Source organism: Macrotis lagotis, chromosome X (genome assembly GCF_037893015.1).
Source record: "Macrotis lagotis isolate mMagLag1 chromosome X, bilby.v1.9.chrom.fasta, whole genome shotgun sequence".
Lineage (NCBI taxonomy): Eukaryota > Metazoa > Chordata > Mammalia > Peramelemorphia > Peramelidae > Macrotis > Macrotis lagotis.
This window is the reverse complement of record NC_133666.1, coordinates 516,568,871-516,586,157: the sequence shown is the minus strand read 5'-3', so window position 1 is coordinate 516,586,157 and position 17,287 is coordinate 516,568,871. Positions and strand designations below refer to the sequence as shown.

Below are 17,287 nucleotides of genomic sequence, written 5' to 3'. Positions count from 1 at the left end.
TGCAGGAAGAGGAAAGCTAATAGGTTAAAAAGTCCCATTTAATTAAAGAATTCATGTTGCCCCATATGTTTGCTTCACCTCTCCTTGATAAGATTCTAAGTAAATAAAAAAGTGTTAACTTGAACTTTTTTTCTTATTAAAGATTTTTTTTATTTTGAGTTTTACAAATTTTCCCCCAATCTTACTTCCCTCCCCTCAACCCCTCAACCCCCCCCATAGAAAGCAATTTGCCAGTCTTTACATTGTTTCCATGTTGTACATTGATCCAAATTGAGTGTGATGAGAGAGAAATCATATCCTTAAGGAAGAAACAAAAAATATAAAAGATAACAAAATCAGACAATAAGATATCTGGTTTTTTCCCCTAAATTAAAGGGAATAGTCCTTGAACTTGAAGTATGACTCATATAAAGAGATTTCACTTTTTCCCTTTTCAGATGAAGTTAATATTTCTTCAAGAATACATCCCACAACTTCAGGGGTGGAGTGTGAAACTAATAAGCTCCTGGAGCTTTTCCTGAACAACATTAAATGAAGCCTCTGCACATGACTACAGATCCCATCAAATAAAAAAAGATCAAAACAAGTTTTCAAATGTTGTCATTATGACAGATCATCAATGAAGGTCTCTCTCTTCAGGGGAAAAGGGGAAGTAAAGCCCAGTTAGGCAGGAGAGTGGGAAAGCCAGGGGGAGGTTTCTAGTCACAGTGCAGTCCAAGTTCCAGCAGTTAAACAGTAACACAGGTTCCCAGTCCAGCTAGATAGTAAGTCAAAAGAAGAGTCCCATCCCCAAACAAAATTTGGACCCTGGAAACTGGGGCAACAGACAGAACTGGGCTGGGAACAAACTGCATAGGCAAAACTAGAACAAACCAGAGCCTGGACATAAAGAAGGAAACAAACTTCTGCATAGGCAACATCTTAGCAAATGGTTAGTCAAGGATCTGTACCTAGCCCTAGCACAAAAAGGTTGGGACCATACTCCCTATATATCCCAGGAGCAGAGCTCAGAATCAAAATGAGTCAAAAAACTGAAAGAAAACTAATCGAAGAAAGCTACTATAAAGATAGATGATAAAAATGCCATATCAGAAGAAAAAAGCAGTGACAAATTAAGTACATGGGAAGTCTCAAGAGTTTATGAATGGGTCTCAAATACAAAAATCTCATAAAAGAACTTAAAAAATAGTTTAAAACCAAAGAATAGAGCAAGAAGAAAAAAAACCAGAAGAAATGAGAGCCATGTAGAAAAATTATGAAAAACTAACCAATGAAATGAACTCTTTAATCAACTGGAAAAAGAATGTAACTCTTCAAAAAATAAACTCTGCCAACTGGAAAAGTATTCATCTAAAACTCAAAATGACCAATTGGAAAGGGAAAAAAAATTGAAGAAAATGTAAAGTACCCTTTGGGAAAAAAACAACCTGGAAAATAAATCCAGGGGAGACAATTTACAAATTATTGGTCCACCAGAAAGTCTAGGTCAAAAAAAGAGCCTGAAAAATATCTTTCAGAAAATTATCATGGAAACTGTCCCACTGTCAAGAAGACAAAAATAGTACTTGAAAGAATACGCAGAATAACTCCAGAAAGAGACCCTAGGATAAAAATTCCATGGACTATCAGCCAACTTCAAATAAAGGAGAAAATACTGCAAGCAACCACAAAGAAGCAATTTAAACACAAAGAAAGCACAATCAGAATTACACAGGGACTTATCACTTTCAACATTAAAAGATCAGAAGGCCTGGAATATGCTATTTTGGAAGACAGGAGACCTTGGATTACAATAAAAAATTTACTAACCTGAAAAATTCAGTATTTTATTTCAGGGTAAAAGATGAATATTCAGTGAAATACAGGACTTCTTAACAGAGAACTTCAGGTTGTCCCAGGACTTAGAGTACTTAGAGGATTTATATATAATTAAATTAGAAGTGACCTTACTATATTCCATATCTAGAGGTTTGTAGTACAAAAGAGGTAGAGGATGGGAACTAACTTAGAAGGGATGGACATAAAGAGATTAGGAAGTGGTCTTGTTTTAATCCATACTTACGTTAATGAGGTTAATACCATGATTAATATACTAAAGTACCCAATACTTTGGAGTTCTATGGAGACAGAAGGAGGAAGTATATTAAGAGGGACTAGACATGAAAACAGCATGAAGAGATTTTGCTTTGGCTACAAATGGAGGGAGTATACTAGGGAAGTAGGATATAAATTGTTTAAGAAATGACTTGGCTTTGGATGATGCTTTCGTTAATGAGGATTGTATGTCCATGGAAGGTGCTTGAAAGGGGTAAGGTAAAAAGTGATTATAATTTGATGTGATTCATGACTCTTGAGAAGTATATTTCTAATGAAACAGAAAAGAGGAAAGTATTTAGTGACTTATGAGGCAATGCTGCTTATCAAATAAGCAATCAATCAACCTTTGAGAATAAGACTTTTATCAGGTCAGATAAAAGGAAAACATTTTGACAAAGAGGATGTAAGATACAAGACAGGGCTAAAATAAGTATAACATAAAAAGAAGGACTATATTAGGAGAAGGCTAGGCATCAAGGGAAGAGGCACAAAAACCCATTATAGTAGAAAGAAAGAAGGGAGGGTGTAAACACTAAATAAATCCTACTCAATAACTTTGACCCAGTAAGGGAATAACATACATTCTCAATTGGGTTTAAAAATCTATCCTAACCAACAGGGAAGTGGGGGAGGGGGACCAATAAATGGGAAGGCAAAGTGAAAGTAAAGTTAAAGTCAAAATTTAAAAGAAAAGTTAAAGGGGAAAGGGAGCAAAACAATGGTGAGAAGGAATAAGAAGAAAGGGAAGAAAAAAGTACAAACAGAGAAAGCTATCATGGAGGGAAAAGCAGAATTAGTAATATTAACTGTAAATGTGAATGGGATGAACTCTCCCATGAAATGGAAACAGCAGAATGGACTAAAAACCAGAATCTACAATATGCTGTTTACAAGAAACATATCTGAAACACAGGGTAAAGGTAAAAGGCTGAAGCAAAATATATTTCAGGAGATGTAAAAAAATCAGGGGTTAGGAATCCTAATCTCAGATAAAGCAAAAGCAAAAACAGATCTCATTAAAAGGAATAAGGAAGGAAAATACAGGGCACCATAGGCAATGAAGTTAAATCATTATTAAACATATACATATGTGTGTGTGTGTGTGTGTGTGTGTGTATACCTAGTGGTGTACCATCCAAATTCTTCGAGGAAAGGCTAAATGAATTATAAGAAGATATAGACAGCAAAACTGTAATAATAGGAGATCTCAACCTCCCTCTCTCAGAATTAGATAAATTAACCCCAAAATAAACAAGAAGAAAGTCATATATTTCAAAATATTTGTAGTAGTTCTTTTTGGAATGGTAAAGAATTGGAAATTAAGGGGATGCCCATCAACTGGGGAACGGTTGAACAATGTTATGTTATATGAACGTTATGGAATACTATTATTCTATAAGAAACAATAAGTGATCAGACACTAGAGAAGCATGGAATGAATTACAAACCCACAGAATCTGAATGAACACTATATTCACTTTTTTCAAAATTTCTCTTACAATTTTCCTTCCTATCCTATAGTTTTCTTTCTTTTCCCTTAATCCTAATAAGTCATACACAAAATCACTAATATGTAAATATGTTAAACACAAATGTTCAAGTTCTACATTCACTAGACTGTTCACCACTGAGGGAAGAGGGATAGGAGAAAATTGTGTAACTTAAAAATATGCAAATGGATAAATGCTGAAAAACTTTCAAAACATATAATTAGAAAAAATTTTAAAAATCCATTAAAAAGAATACATCCCACTCCTTTGTCTCAATCCCCACTGGCCTCCTCTTAGCCTCAGAGGGATAAGTGTTAATGTTGCTTTTATTTTGGCATTGTTACAGGTAACTAAATTCACTGTCATTTCCATTGCAATCAGAATTTAGGAAATACTTTCTTCCAGGCTGCAGATATTTCCCCTATATTTCTTGCCCAGAGTCCTCTTTAATGGCCAGAAAGTCATAGTGGGATAGATAACTCAATAATTATGAGTGTAAAAAATTCCTTTATAAAAAGATTAAGGACTAATCAGGAATGCAATTATAGATAATGGCTGCTTATAGGTACATTTCAGTCCTGTACATCTTCAAAGTTCAAATTTCGTTTGATTTTAGATCCTACTGTCTAGTCACCCTAAATTTGGTTTGAAATAAAATTGAATAAAATAATTACATGAATATTAATAGATATTTGTTTGTATTTTGTGGCCTTTAAAAAAAGCAAAATGAAAAATATATTAACATTAAAGAAAGGGGGAATCTGGAGAAACTCAATTAAGAAGTAGCATAAAAGATGAGTTTTTTGATGGAAATTTAAATTGAGTTTTATTGGTTTGCATTTAAGAGTTTTAATTTTTGTTCTTTTGACACAAGAAAGCTAGATGGTGCAAAGGATAGAGCACTGGGCCTGGAGTAATGGAAAATCTGAGTTCAAATCTAGCTATATGACCTGGGCTAAGTCACATAATCCCTATTTGCCTCAATTCCTCCTTTATAAAATGAGGACACATGGGAGAAGGAAATGGTAAACCACTCTAATATTAATTAAGAAAACCCTGCCATCAATGTCCATGGAGGTCACATAGAGTCAGACACAATACAATAGTAAAACAACTATCAGGTTTACATGACTCGTCCAAGATCACATAGCCAGTGTCAAGTGGCTGAGGCCGAATTCAAACTTCTGTCCTCTTAATTTCATTCTTTTTCTTTCTTTTTCTTTTTTAAGTTTTTGCATGGCAATGGGGTTAAGTGGCTTGCCCAAGGCCACACATCTAGGTAATTATTATGTATCTGAGGCTGGATTTGAACTCAGATATTCCTGATTCCAGGTCCAGTGCTCTATCCACTGCACCATCTAGCTGCCCCTGTCCTCTTAATTTCAAGGCCAGTGCTCTATCCACTGTGCCACTTTTAGATGGAAGCCTTTTTCATTCCTTAGAAATATTCATCTCCAAAGTTTTAGAGAGGGAAATCAATGAATTGTATCCAACAATGTCAATAAAGACTGCCTAACCAGTATTTTAATCAATGTTAGCAATTATCTGACCTGAGTATGTGGTTTAATATAGTTAGGATCCCATTCAAGCAACATGGTATAGTTGGAAGAACAGTAGACTAGGTATTAAGTCACAGCTATGACCTAATGAGACATTTGTCTCAATTTCATCTGTAAAATGATCTTTGACATTCCTTCTGTTCTAAAATGCACTGATTCTAAGGTTTAATTGGGGTACTATGAAATTTTTATATAAGGGCCAGAAAGAAGGGACAGACTCCAAGATAATTTGCTTGAAGAACATTTTTAGCAATCAAGGATAATCAAAATGAAATGTCAAGTTCAGCTATCACAACACATGAACATAAGTATTTTGTCATTCAGCAGATGCCTACATTAACAAAACGGGTAAAAAGTGAACCCTCAAATACCTCATATTCCATTGTCCACTCCATCTCATCATTTTCCATATGGCTATACTCCCCTGAACCTCATCAATGCTTTCCATCCTACATGATCATATCTGCTTAGTAACCCCTGTCCTTCCCCTGATTGGAGAGAGTGGAAGATAAACAGTAGTGAGTATCTTCTGGATCCTCCACTTGAGGAGAGCAGTCATCTCATCATTTCCTATTGACATTCCTCTGGAAGTCATCATCCTCCCATCCTAGTTACCCTCTTTGTTCCTCCCTCTGCTTTTCAGTTTCTTTTTAATATGTTTTCTTCCCCTTATTAGATTGTGAACAACTCGAGGCTAAAGGAAAGGTCTTTTGCCTTTATTTATGGTGCCTAACACATGGTGCTTAATAAATGTTTATCGACCCTTCATTTTCTGGGATATGCATGCTTGGCACTTAGGCATGGGGGTTTGGGAGTAGAGAATGGAGAAAAGAAGAAGACAGAATGCTGGCCTTAGAGTTAGGGAGAGATGAATTCAAGACCTAGTGACACATACTACTAGCTGTGTGACAATGGGTAAATCACATATGAATCTCTAAGGCCCTAAGTTACAAAGTAGTTGCTATATTTTTCTGCATTAAGATTTTCCCAAAACAATGGAAGTCCTGCACCTACAAAAATGTTTAAGTATTTAAATGCTTCTAGACACAAAAAACAAACGAAAGTAACAACAGGTAACATTTATATAGCTTCTACTATATGCTAAGCACCTTTATAAATATTATATCTTTTGATCCTCCCAACAACCCTGGTAGATAAGTGCATTATTTTCCCTATTTTACAAATGACTTGCCCAAGGTCACACAGATGGGAAGAGGTCACATTTGAACCCCTATCTTCCTGACTCCAGGCTCAGCTGCCTCTAAAGGGCTACATCAGTAAATAATACTTCCTTCCTGACCTAAAGTTCACCCACCTTTATAAGCCTGTCAATTGGGACATTAACAATCTAATTTTTTTGCAAGGCAATGGGGTTAAGTGATTTGCCCAAGGTCACATAGCTAGGCAATTATTAAGTGTCTGAGGCCAGATCTGAACTCAGGTCCTCCTAACTCCAGGGCTCTATTCACTGTGCCACCTAGCTGTCTCCAACAATATAATTTTTAAAGAAAAATAACCTTTTTATATATAATAGAATTGATCTTTAAAATGTTTTGGGGGGATCCTTTGATTGATGTTTCCTCAGGTTTTAAGGAATATAAGCCTTAAGCATAATTATAATTCAAACAAATTAATGATTTTATTACTTTACATGCTAGATAGAACTCCCACACCAAAAAATAATATATCTATCTACACACATACATGTGTTTAAATATATGTAAGTGTAAATATGTATGTGTATGTATTGTATGTCATGTATATACAAATATATGCTCACATTCACATATATAGAGACGTACATATATAAAATCAGTAGACTGCCAATTTTGAATCTGTAATCTTGAATAGTCAGTAAACAAATCTTTTATCAAAATCAAACCAAAATATCTATATGGCCAAAATGCATCAAAATTCCAGGATATTAATTTCTCATAAGTTCTTTAATATTTAATAGGAATAAATTAGAAAAAGATTTGCTAAATTAGGCCGGAGGAGTCCTCATTTGGTTGAGTATGCACTCTTGCTACTAAAAGATCAACATTTCAAGAAAATAAAGAAAAACAAAAATTAAATATAAATAACCTTTATCTTAATTTCTTTTTTGCTGGACAAATTTAAAATCTTACTGAGTTATATCAATGAGATTAAAGATTCAATTTTAAATTGCAGCAAAAATCAAATAGCTCATACTAATATGCAAATAATATGCTAAATGATCATGATAACTAAAACAATCTAAATACATTTATATAATGTATTAAGTTAATGCCAAAAACCTATATTTTCCATTAATTACATATTTCAATTTGGTCAAGGAAAAGTTCAATTTAAGTATATTCTTCCAAGGAATTTAAGAAGTCAAGATTTTCCAATTTTAAAAATATTTCCTTATTAGTTGTTGCTAGATTAAATTAAATATTTATTTTTACTACCATAGATAAATGAAAGGTAGTTCCTTTCTAACAACAGTCAAATAATAATAGATTTTAATCAAAAGTGGTAGTAATTTAAAATACCAATGAGTAAAGAAAATCAGGTTAGTAGTATTGGTAAATATTAACCTAAACCAAAGGGATATTAATTTTTTTAAGGAATTGAAATTGGTTTATCAAGAAATGTCTATCACAGACTAGAGAAAATAACACTATCAAAAATTTAAAGCAGAAGTGATATACTCTGATCATAAAAGTATTTGAGAGTCAACATGGTCTACTGGATAAAGCATTAGACTTAAGAATCAGGTATACCTAGAAATTCTGCCTCAAACATTTACTGGCAATTCAACCTAGAGAAGTCATTTAACTTTTCTGAGATTAGACTGAATACTGACTTGAGTAAAGGTCCACAGTTCAAATTTCACTTTTGATGCTTACTATTTATGGGACCTTGGGAGAACTATTTAACTTCTCAAGGTTTTAGTGCTATTATCTGTAAAAAAAGCAAAATAGGGACTTGTATCCTTTGCTTTCTCATTCCTAAAAGTAATTTAATGTAAATTATAGGATATATTTTTAATCTCTTTCCAAGTAGTAAATTAAATTTAAATTTCTCTGAAGAACTTCAACATTATTCTTCTCACATCTCATCCAAAAAAATAACAGAATCCTAGTGCAGTAAGGCACAATGAGCTACCAGTTCATTCTGGATACAATCCACTCATGCTACTGCTCACAGACTAAAGACAACTGTAATGAAACCACTGCTTCCCTACTTGTCCTATTGACCATAGAATATTTTAATGAACTGGAAAATTTGCTGACTTGGAGTTTAAGGAAAATAGAAATATATTCTTTTACCAAATGAAAGAAAACTGTATTCTCTAATAAGAAGCATTTCTAGTATTTGAATATAACTTCTCAATTCTAATCACAGACTTTTCAAATGATCATTTAATGACTTATGATCTTTTTGCCTTAACTTCCTCTTTTAAAAAATAAAAAAATTATATAAATCAAGTGGTAGTGCACTAGACTGAGAATAATTTATTTTTACTCTCTATTTAACAGCTTTACAGTCATATTAACTGAAAATAGTACTCTTGCACAATAGTACTCTTTCTCTTTTAAAATTAAATGATTTTTATTATGAACACAATTACCAACAAACAACAACAAGAAAGAGGAATCTGAACTTCTGTTACATGCAGTTTTCTTCTAGGTATAAAATGATTTCAACAAGGTAGTGACTTCTACTTTTCCACTAATCCTTCCATTACAAATATTATCACCAACTTGTTAACTACTCTAAATTCCAATTCTTAAGAAAATCAACATTATCCTAAAATGTCTGATAATTTGACAATATCAAATATGAAAAGAATTTTCTTAAAATATAAAGAGAAAAGAATATGAATAAGATATGATAAAGTCTAACTTACAGATATGGAAGGATAGATATGTATGTCTAGATAGCTAGAGATAGTTGTAACAAACTTAAGAACATATTATTTTTATACCTCAGTGCAATAAATCTTGATTTAGTGGCACCCAATTATAGGTTAAAACCCTCAGTTGACCAGAATTTTTTTCCCTACTAAGCCACCATAAGGAAGAAAAAGCTAATTACAAGAAAACATTCTGAATATGGAATTAAAAAAAGGAGGACCTTCCAGGGCATGTTTTAGGATCAGCATACATTTAATCCCATTTTCTACATATAAATTATTGTGCATATCATTGTGATCTCTACAATATCAATATAATCTCTTCAGTATTAACTGATGTTAATAAGACAATCCTGAGGTAGTACAAGAGCTTCTATCATCAAAGAAAGATTTGTTTGTTTACTGAATTCAGACAGTAAATCATAGTACTATGTTTTGAGAATATTTTTAATATATGTTGAAATAAAGATTTTACACTTTAACCCACTTCTAAATAATAATTTAAATTAGACAGAACATTTAATTCCTCACACATTCTATTTAACCAAGTTTCTATTATACTCTAAAAGATCACTGAAATTCAATCAGGTTTCTGTCTTGATCATTTTGGGTCCTGCAAGGAATATGTAGAAAAACAGAAAACTTACTCAAATTTGCAGTCATAGATTCTAGATCTGCTAACAATCCTGGAATCTGCTGGAGCTGTTCTTGTAACTCTATTAAACTTGTTCTCTTTTTCTCCCAGTGTACTGAAAGCATCACCACTTCAGTATCTACTCGCTGCAATAAATAAGAGACATAGCATATCACAGATTTTAAATATTAAAAAAGATGGTTTCCACAAAAAATATTTTGCCCATGTTACTATCTTTAACAACTGCTTACCAACTAAAACTGACATCATCCTGCTAAAAAGGAAACTGACATAATTCTCTTTTGCTGAAGTGATCATTTTTAATAAGCAGTGCAGGAAACCTCAAATCATTGCTTATTCCAAAAGGGCTTAATCAAGAGAAGAGAAATCTAAGGGCTGGATCTAGAAATTGGCTCCAAATGTAGTCTGCCTTAAGCAAACTGTATATTTAAACATCCAAACTTATGCCCTCCCCAAAAGGGATAATTGTGTTTTTTTTTTTTAAAACAGGAGCTCCCCTAGGTCATTTAAAAAGTGAGTGAATTGGGGCAGCTAGGTGGTTCAGCAGATAAAGCACCAGCCCTGGAGTCAGGAGTATCTGGGTTCAAATCCTGTCTCAGACACTTAATAATTACCTAGCTGTGGGGTCTAGGGCAAGCCACTTAACCCCATTTGCCTTGCAAAAACCTAAAAGTGAGTGAATTTATAAAAATATTTTTTACACACAACATTTTGGAAACAGGCTTACCATATTTAAGTAAAAATGAAAAAAAAATCCCGAGATTAAAAACATGGAGCTCACTCTCCAAAAACACATGACATATTTCCAAAAACACATGACATATCCTATTCTAAGAGGTTTCTTAACTTAAACTGATATTTTCTTTGTTTTGTTTTGTTTTTAGGTTTTTGCAAGGCAAATAGGGTTAAGTGGCTTGCCCAAGGCCACACAGCTAGGTAATTAAGTGTCTGAGACCGGATTTGAACCCAGGTACTCCTGACTCCAGGGTGGGTGCTTTATCCACTGCGCCACCTAGCTGCCCCAAACTGATATTTTCTAATGAATTGATAAGGATTCCAGACTTTTAGCACAGGAATCAGATTTGCTTTAGCATCATAAAATTTGAAGGTGGAAGGTATCTTAGAAATGATCTATCCTTTATTATAGAGATTTTGAGCGAAATGCTCAAGATCAAAGAGATAGTAAGCAACAAAGTTGGGGTTTGAAGCCAGGGTCTTCAACATCAAATCTAGCTGTCTATTATACCACAAGACCTCTTCTTTGACCTGCTAAGGGCTTAGAGTAGTTAGCTACTCATTTGAGGAGCATAATCTCTTAGATGAACAATTTTTAAAAAGTAATTTATTGTGTTTCATCAGCCAAAATCTACCTTCTCACTCTCTTATCCTCCCCTCTGCCTCTACCATCATCACTACCAAATGAGAACACAAGAAAAACAAACCCCAATACAAATATTTATAGTCAATTTAAACAACTTTTCACATTGACTATGTTCATAAATTATTTGTCTCATTCTGAAGCCTTCACTTCTGAGGTGGGTAACATGATTCATTGTTATTCCTCTGGAATCATAGGGGTGATTACACTGATAAAACATTCAGCACAATCATATATCATCATATTTATATATCATAATTTGTATATCAATTCCTCAATTTATAGATAGCCCCTCAGATTCTCATTCTTTGCTACCTCAAAAAAATTATAAATATTTTTATATTAAATATTGAATTTGCTGCACTTAGAATAATCAGTCTCTTAATCTACCCTCCCTCAAATTCTCCCTTCTCCACTTTCCCTCCTATTTCTTGTACCCAACATTTTGTGTGTGTGTGTGTGTCTGTGTGTGTGTTCTTCCTTTTTTTATTTTTAGCCAGTTCAGATGACAGTGAGGTTTGAGTGTCAACAGCAACCTGTCCCAACATCTCATTTGAATAGATATTGCCCTTACAATGGGATTATGTGAGATGCTTTTCCCTAAATTTCCTTTCCAGTGTATTTTTCTTCTCTCTCTCTCTCTCCATTCATTTCTCAGGATCATCAAGACATTAAAGAACTACTCCAGACTCTTGTCTAATTGAATTTTTTCTAAGACCTCTGATGATGATAGAATTCAGGAAGAATACATGTTTCATCTCTCCATAATAGAGTCAACACTTCATTCTTCATTCTTCATTCTTCTCTTAAAATTTTTCATTCATTTTTATCTTTTTTGTGTTTCTCTTTATTTTTATGTTTGCACTTCAAAGCTCCCAGAGTTTTGGTCTATTCCTAAGGTATTCTTGGAAGTTCTCTATATCATTAAAGATATACTTTTCTTCCTGTTGAATTATAATCAATTTTGTTGGATAAATTATTCTTTTTTTGTAAGCCTCTACCCTTTGCCTTATAGAATATAATATTCCAAATTCTCAATTCTAAATCTTGTCTGATTATTTTGAGATTTTTTTTAAGCTTTTCAAGGCAATGGGGTTAAGTGGCTTGCCCAAGGCCACATGGCCAGGTAATTATCAAATGTCTGAGGCCGGATTTGAACTCAGGTACTCCTGACTCCAGGGCCAGTGCTCTATTCACTGTGCCACCTAGCTGCCCCCTGCACCACCTAGCCACCCTGAGATTTTTTTTTAACTATGATGTGAAGTTTTATTTCTTCCATCATGATTTTCAAAGTACTCAATAATTCTTAAGTTTTCTCTCCTCAATCATTTTTTCCAGGTTAGTTACTTAGTTACTGTTGCTATGAGATATTTTAATATACATACATATATATATATATATATATATATATATATATATATATATATATATATATATATCTTGATATCTCTTGAAATCATTAGCTTCTATTTGGTCCATTCTCACTTTCAGGTTTGCTGCTTGGGTCAGTCAACTAACATTTAATAGTCACCTACTCTATTCTAGGAGCTCTGTACCAAGTGATGGATAAGGTTTTACACCTCTTGTGCCAAGTTAATTACCCTTTAAATTCTTTCTTCCATAACCCCCCCACATCATTCCTTTTTGCCTGTTTTCCTTGATTACTCCCATCTCGTTTTTAAAAATATATTAAACTCTCAAGAAGTTGTTTTGCTTCATCTCTTCTAGGAATTCTAGATGAACCAGTAACTAAGTTGTATTTTTCTTTGAAGCTTTTCATGTAGACATTTTGAAGTCATTCTCTTCTCCTGGATTTGTATCTTGAGTATTCCTCTGACATTTAAATAGATTTTTTTTTTTTATGGTGGGATTCTTTTTTTGCTGTTGTTGTTGCTCATTTTTCCAATCCCAGGGTCATACTTCTCACACTTCTGAAAAAAAGTCTGTGCTGATCCTGCTGCTATTTCTCTGAAGAAGTGAATCGAGTATTATTCCAGGATCTCATGGACAGTTCAAGTTGGGGACCTGAAACTTGCAGTGCTCCCCATGTGGCCTGATCCAGAGAAAAATGTGATTAATTTCTTTATGTTTTGAACTTGACAAGTTTTTGAGGTGGCTTTAGGTCAAAGCAACACACTTGTGGTCTAGCTCCTGGTTGGAGTTCCATTAAATTATTGCTGAACTCAGCTATTATCAACTAGCTGGAAAGCTCTGCTGGTTCAGACTGACAGAACTGCAGGTTCCCCTATAGTTTGGGATTTCTTTCTTTGTTATAATCTTCAATATTGGTTGGAACTAGAATTGAGACTCTGTCCCTGCCACCCTCACTCTGCTTTAATATCTGTAAACAATAGTGACACAATAGCCTCCTGCTTCTGAACTTGCTCCTTGCTCAGTACTCAGTTTAGGGTCCTTAACCACTCCTTACCTTCTAACACCATCTAAAGTGCATGCAGGCCCTAATCTCAATCCTTCCTGGATCTGTCACATAAAATTGGATGGTGAGCAGTAGGTCTTCCAGGGACAACTTTCCTACACCCTCTCTGTTTGGGATTTGGAAGTTTTTACCCTCCCCCGCTGCTGGAATGCTCCTCAAGGTTGTCTCCTAGCAAGACACTAAATGGTCGTCTTGTCTATCTCCCTATGTGGACCTATGCTGTAGAAATGATTTTACTAATTTTTTTCATAAGATTTTAAGATCAGGACTTGGTCAAATACTTTTCCTAGATTTCTGTGGAGCTATGGTAGGGAATTCACCTGTTTATCTTCCTGTTACTTCTTAGTTGAACTTTTAATAAATGTAATCTTGACATAGAATTTGGAGCACTTATTCTTCAAAGAGTGAATAATGTTACAAATAAAAACATGATTTGTTAAAGCTGACATATTTCTAGAATTCTCAAACACCTATTTTTCTAAAGGGTGAAATTCTTAGTTAAATACTACCAAATATTTGAGAGTACTGTCAAATTGAAAAACAAGTATTCTAAATCCTTAAATAACAAGATTAGACCAGATGTATCATTTCTATCAAAAGTCTCATTTAACTCTAAAATTTTATGATTCTGGTAGTGCTACCACCTTCAGGTGTAATACAATGAATCTTGCTGAGGTAAGTAAAATGTATCAGTAAGTGACAAAGAATCTTTTACTCTGGGGTATGAGCTTACTATATTTCCAAGAAGTAACTTAAGGGGCGGCTAGGTGGCACAGTGAATAGAGCACCAACCCTGGAGTCTGGAGTACCTGAGTTCAAATCCGGCCTCAGACACTTTAATAATTATCTAGCTGTGTGGCCTTGGGCAAGCCACTTATAACCCCATTGCCTTGCAAAAACTAAAAACTAAAAAAAAAAAAAAAAAAGTAATTTACGCAGTACTTTGGAAATTTTCATTAGATATGGACATAAAAAATTCTTCTCTTCACATATAACATAATTTGAAATTTTAATACTTTAAATATTATAAATGTCAATAGTATATACAATTTAAAGGAAATATATTTTTGTGACTGATATTTATCATCTTTTTATCATAAATATCTATGAGAACATGAAATAAAAGATTGCAACTAAATTTAAATTCATTATTTGGACTGAGGGGATAAACAGCATAAATCAGAGATTAGTCTGTCATAGATTTTTTTTTAAAGAAAAGAATTATCATATTTTCAAGTACATTAGGCTAAACAGGCAGTAAGTACACAATCTTAGGAACCAACTTTGGAGTCAGTGGTACCTGAGTTCAAATCTGGCCTCAGACACTTAATAATTACCTAGCTGTGTGACCTTGGGAAATAACTCCATTGCCTTAAATTAAAACAAATTAAAAAAAAAAAGAAGTTAGTAGTCCTTGGTCATAATCCCTTCAACTTGGTTTCCAATATGTATTTTCTATTCTCTTGAAAATATTTTTGTAAACAGTGAGGAAAACTAAACAAATTAAAACAAATTCTAAATTAGTAGGTCCAAATCAATGCCAATAACTAAGTTTATACATAATGGTGATCTTATGACCAGACTGTTATTGACACTGTATCTAGATAGGGCCTTAAGGAACAAGTCAAAATTCTTTAAGCCAAGAAGGATTAGTCTACATTCCAAAGAGACTTTAGAGATTGTGAAAATGAACTTTGTTCAAACAGGTTTACAATAATTTATTAAATTCCATTTCAGAAATTCTATATAGGGCATTTTAAAGGAAGCATTATAGATTAAAAAACCCCAGAAGTATAAATTCTCTACCTCTCCAGCACTTGCACATTCCTTTGCTCTTTTGTGAAGGGCAGCCCACGTATCTTCATATCTAAGGAGAAAACAATTATTAAGGATATATATATATATATATATTTTTTAAAGCTTGAAAAAGAATACAATTGCATAAATGCCTTGACAAATGCATAGATTTAAATTAGCAGTATCATTCTCAGGGTAGATGTACATTCTCTGAAAGTTAACAGGGAGCTAAAGAATTTTTTCACACATTTGAAATGGAAGAGAAAACCAACTGGATAATGAAGACAGAATATATTCAAATTTATAGAATAAGGCAAAATATAAAATTGTCAATTATCATTTAATCATTTACTCTATGGAAAACTTCAAGAGAGTTTAGAGAACTTTTAGATAATTCGTGAACAGAATAGCTAATTATATTTCATAACTTTGAGGCCACTAGTTGGCAGAGTGCTTAGAGTGTTGGTCTTGGGTGTCAGGAAACCTTTAGTTTGAATCCAGCCTCAGGCACTTACCAACCATATTACCCAGTCTGCCTCAATTCTTCATCTATAAAATAGGAATTATGATGGCATCTGCCTCAAATGAGATAAGTGCAAATTATCTTGCAAATCTTAAAGTGCTAAATAAATACTATGATTATTATTAATATTATTATTATTAGAAGAAATTGAACTATACAAATCCCCACATCCTAAAACAACCCTATAGAAACTGAATTAATGCTTACTGACTATACTTAACCAATTGAAACTGAATTGAAAACTGTAGATTTTATTTTGGTATACCAGTCATAGGTATATCTTCTTAAAATTTTTTTATTTATTTAAGGCAATGGGTTTAAGTGACTTGTCCAAGGTCACATAGGTAGGCAATTATTAAGAATCTGAGGCCACATTTGAAGTCAGGCCCTCCTGACTCCAAGGCCAGTGCTCTATCCACTGTACCACCTTGCTGCTAGCCATGGTTATATCTTTAAGGAGAACTAGGTAAGTGTTATAATTCATTCAGGCAATGCCCTTGTGGTAATGTGGAATCTTCATTTGCAAAGAACCTAAGATCCATCTCCATGTGCCTAGTCTGAAAACCAAACTGTCTAAAACCTTTCTCCCAAAACATGCTCCTTTTTTTGACTTCATCATTTCTGCTCATAGCACCAATATTTATATTATTTCTAACTCTTCCATCTCCTTAACATCCCACATCTAGCTGCTAACTTCACCTCAGCAATCTCTTTTACCTAAGTCCTTCCATCCTTTTCCACTGGCATACTCCATTGTCTGTCTAAACAGAGAACCAAAAATTGACCTAAACTTCAATCCTGTATCTTTCTCTTGCACAAGTAGAGAGATTAAATTTGTAAAAGAATAACATACCTTTTCTCTGTTACTTGAGAAAATGAGAAGAGAATGGGTGATAATGCTGAGAAATTTTAAGCATTAAGTGAAGAGCATTGATAGAACTATTTTCAAAAGGCCTAAATCAGAGGGACAAAGGATTTAGAATTGAACTAGTAAGTATTCACTTCAGCTTATAAGCACTGGACTAAGTCTAAGATTAAAGAAGAGAGGGACATTGGAAACACTATAGAGAATTGAAAGAGAAGTTAGAATAAGGTAGCTCCTGCAAACAGCAACCTGGATCACTCTGTTCCTGAGCTTTTCCCACCTGGTTCTTTTGTTTTAGTTTTTATTTATCTAAGGCAATGGGGTTAAGAGTGACTTGCCCAAGGCCATATGGCCAGGCAATTATTAAGTGTCTGAGGATGGATTTGAACTCAGATCCTCCTGACTCCAGAACCAGTGCTCTATCCAATGTGCCACCTAACTGCTCCCTTGGTTCTTTTTTTAGGTTGTTTTAGTTGATCCTCTCCATTTTTACTTCTACTATCTGTAAAGTCAATCCAAATGCAATCTCACCCATGAAGTAATCCATAACTACCTTTCATTTGCATATAGCCAAAATCACTTTGTTTTGCTCATTTCCAA

The 17,287-nt window shown here is 33.8% G+C and overlaps 1 protein-coding gene across 1 annotated transcript in view; it reads right to left on the bottom strand.

Moving 5' to 3' along the window:
- Positions 1-17,287, bottom strand: part of DTNBP1 (dystrobrevin binding protein 1) — a 171,407-nt gene that overhangs the window by 130,535 nt on the left and 23,585 nt on the right. The window contains exons 4-5 of the mRNA XM_074207420.1: positions 15,309-15,369; positions 9,680-9,812 (exon numbers count right to left, since the gene is read on the bottom strand). Coding sequence (XP_074063521.1) covers positions 9,680-9,812; positions 15,309-15,369 — 194 coding nt within the window. The remainder of the gene's footprint in view (positions 1-9,679; positions 9,813-15,308; positions 15,370-17,287) is intronic.